The 3759-nt window shown below is 42.1% G+C and overlaps 1 protein-coding gene across 1 annotated transcript; it reads left to right on the forward strand.

The window, feature by feature from the left end:
* Positions 1-2303: 2303 nt before the first annotated feature.
* Positions 2304-3266, forward strand: LOC131821916 (olfactory receptor 10T2-like). The gene has a single exon (XM_059158280.1). It carries the CDS (start codon positions 2304-2306, stop codon positions 3264-3266), a length of 963 nt encoding a protein of 320 aa, XP_059014263.1.
* Positions 3267-3759: the final 493 nt, after the last annotated feature.

The raw sequence follows: 3759 nt of genomic DNA on the forward strand, positions 1-3759 counted from the left end.
TAGTCTCCATGTAAGCACGTCACCTTCTCAGAGAGGGGCCTTCTCTGACTTCGCAGACACAAGCAGTCATTCACTCTCCCATTACAGATATCCTGTGTCTGGTTCCACGTTTCCCATGTGTAAAAATGTCTGGCACATCATGTGCATTTAGTCCGTATGTACTGAATGAATTCATGGCTTGCATGGCCACTTACCCCTTCTGTACCTTGTCATCTTTTTAGAAATCAGAATGACATTTCCACATAGACTTGTGAGGATTACACAAAACAGCTCTATTGAACCCCAGCATATTATAGGTATTAAGGGGGTGCTGGTTATCTGGTCTGCCTCCTCTTGTATTCTTTGTCCAAACTACAATGCAAATAGAAAACAGTGACTCTTCAACCCTCAATGTATTTGTTTTCCTCTTGTCTTCTTTTATTTTTTTTTTTAAATTTTTTATTTTTTATAAACATATATTTTTTATATACATATATTTTTATCCCCAGGTCTGTGAATCCCCCTTTTATTTTTAATCTTTGTGATTCCTACAGAATAATTTCCAGTCAGGGTTTCTCTCTTTCTCTTGTACACTCTTTCGGTTTCCACTGCTGATTATTTACTATTTTTCTTTCCTTTCAGCTTTAACAGTGAAATTAAATTTCTGTTGAGTGTCTTCCTATCAATTTTCTGTCCTCACCTCTTTCAAGATCAGATGCTGAATGGACAATCTAAATAGAAATATGATTTGCGGGGCATCTGGGTGGCTCAGTGGTTTAAAGCCTCTGCCTTCGGCTCGGGTCGTGATCCCGGGGTCTTGGGATCGAGCCCCGCATCGGGCTCTCTGCTCAGCAGGGAGCCTGCTTCCTCCTCTCTCTGTCTGCCTCTCTGCCTCCTTGTGATCTCTGTCTCTCAAATAAATAAATAAAATATTTAAAAAAAAAAAAAAGAAATATGATTTGCCGGGGCACCTGGGTGGCTCAGTGGATTAAAGCCTCTGCCTTTGGCTCAGGTCATGATCTCAGGGTCCTGGGATCGAGCCCCACATCGGGATCTCTGCTTGGCAGGGAGCCTGCTTCCTCCACTCTCTCTCTCTCTCTGCCTGCCTCTCTGCCTACTTGTGATCTCTGTCTGTTGAATAAATAAATAAAATCTTAAAAAAAAAAAGAAATATAATTTGCCAAACTGACCTGAAGTATTTGAGTTGATTCTATTCAGATCCGCACTTCCAAGTAAACCATATAACGAGTATACCTGCTAGAAAATGTCCTGGATGTTTTGCTAAAAACTCGAAAGTTGTCTAGAGCGTTATGACCAGAATATGACATTCTAGAATGAGATGGTACCTTCAGAATCATTTTGACTTCAAACTAGATCATTATATTAGACATCTGGGAAAAATTCCAATGAGAAATTCTTAAGAACTTGAAAATTATTGATATGTATCAAGAACTAATGACATTATATATCTCGAGCTCCAAATACTGCCATGGATAGGAACCTAGCAGAAGTTATATGTCGCATTCATTTTTATGGTCTAGTCATTCCTACAGTTATCACTTTTGGAGTTGCTTTGTGCTGAATCACTAATGAAAAAGAATTGCATTGACTTCCCTAAATTTTTTTTTAAAGATTTTATTTATTTATTTGACAGACAGAGATCACAAGCAGGCAGAGAAGCAGGCAGAGAGAGAGGTGGAAGCAGGCTCCCTGCTGAACAGAGAGCCTGATGCGGGGCTCAATCCCAGGACCCTGGGATGATGACCTGAGCCGAAGGCAGAGGCTTTAACCCACTGAGCCACCCAGGTGCTCCAACTTCCCTAAATTTTTAAATGTCATGTTCATTTTAAATAATTTAAATGATTAGATTATATTGCTTATTTAATCTGTAATTTATTAAGCACTCCTAAGTACCAGGTTACCAGTAGATCTCAAAAAGCATTTGAAAATGTAGCACCACAAAATCCAGGGGCTGAAAACAAAACAATGTTATTTGTGTTTTTCTGCTTACATGTAGATCCTGACTGGAAGATAGATAAGAGTGCTTTTGTGAGTAGAATCCAAGAAGATATTTGGTCGTTTATACATTCTCATACTAGCATCATTCTCATCATGCTGACTCTTCAACTTGACTTCAGTTAGGTGGATCCAAAACGCCCCTTTCTCAGGCTCTCCCATGAAAGGTTTGCCTGAAACTTGCCCCAGTTCCCTTAACTAAAGTCTAGGTGACATCTGCGCTGTGGCAGCTCTTTACAATCATCTCAGAGTTTTAGCCTCAAGAAGCTCTGCGAGTTTGGAAGACAGGTGCTGCCTGCATCCAGAAGATGGGCAATCACACCACAGTGAGCTCCTTCCTTCTGTGGGGCTTTTCCAGTTTCCCAGACTTGCAGGGTCCCCTCTTTGCGATGATCTTCTTCTCCCATATGACCATCCTAGCTGCAAATGTGTCCATAATGGTGGCCATCAAGCTCAGTCACAACCTTCACACCCCCATGTACTTTTTCCTCTGTGCCCTGTCCTTTTCAGAAACCTGTACCACCATGGCCGTCATCCCTCGCATGTTAGCGGACTTGCTGGCTGACAGCAAGACCATTTCTCTTCCTGAGTGTGCCACGCAGATGTTTTTCTTCTTTGGCTTAGCTGCGAATAACTGCTTCATCATGGCTGCCATGTCCTATGACCGCTATACTGCCATTCACAACCCACTGCACTACCCCATCTTGATGACCCATAAGATCTGCTTTCGGTTCATCATGGCCTCCTGGATGCTTGGGTTTCTGGTTTCTCTGTGCATCGTCATCATTGTATTCAACTTGTCTTTCTGTGACTCCATCATCGAGCACTTCTTCTGTGACATCTCACCTGTGGTGTGCCTTGCGTGTGACTACACCTTCCGTCAGGAAATGGCTATTTTTGTGCTCTCTGCCTTTGTGTTGGCGGGCAGCTTTGTCTTCATCATGATGTCCTATGTCTTCATTGTGTCCACAGTTGTGAAGATGCCGTCTGCCCAGGGGAGGTATAAGGCCTTCTCCACATGCTCCTCTCACCTCACCGTGGTATGCATACATTATGGGTTTGCTGGTTTTGTCTATCTGAGGCCTAAGGACAGGGACTCGTTCCGTGAGGACATGCTAATGGCTGTCACATACACAGTGCTGACACCTCTGCTTAACCCCATCGTGTACAGTCTCAGAAACAAAGAAATGCAGATGGCCCTAAGGAAGGTACTAGGCAAGACAGATAGGCTCATCCCTCAGATGGTGAATAAAAGAAAACTGGACACTTAAGAAGTACTGATAAATAAAAGTGGAAAGTGGAGTATTTCCAATGAAATCATCAGTTTGTATACAAAGCATTTATTTTTTTTTTAAGATTTTATTTTTTATTTGACAGAGAGAGAGATCACAAGTAGGCAAGGCAGCAGGCAGAGAGAGGGGGAAGCAGGCTCTCCGCTGAGCAGAGAGCCCAATGCAGGACCCAGTCCTAGGACCCTGAGATCATGGCCTGAGCCAAAGGCAGAGGCTTAACCCACTGAGCCACCCAGGTGTCCCTGTACAAAGCATTTAAAGTATTAACTAATTACCTGATATATTCTTATATATTCTGATATCACCATTTTTCCAGATCAAAGAGTGTATAGTTTTAAAATGTGTGTAAATATACGTGTGTGGGGTATATACATATATACATATGAGCATGCTTAAAGAATCCAAACGTGTTTTCTAACATAGTATTTTCATGATAGGTGTCTGGTGTTCTAAGAATTTTCTGGCTAGCCCT

This window comes from Mustela lutreola, chromosome 1 (assembly GCF_030435805.1).
Source record: "Mustela lutreola isolate mMusLut2 chromosome 1, mMusLut2.pri, whole genome shotgun sequence".
NCBI lineage: Eukaryota > Metazoa > Chordata > Mammalia > Carnivora > Mustelidae > Mustela > Mustela lutreola.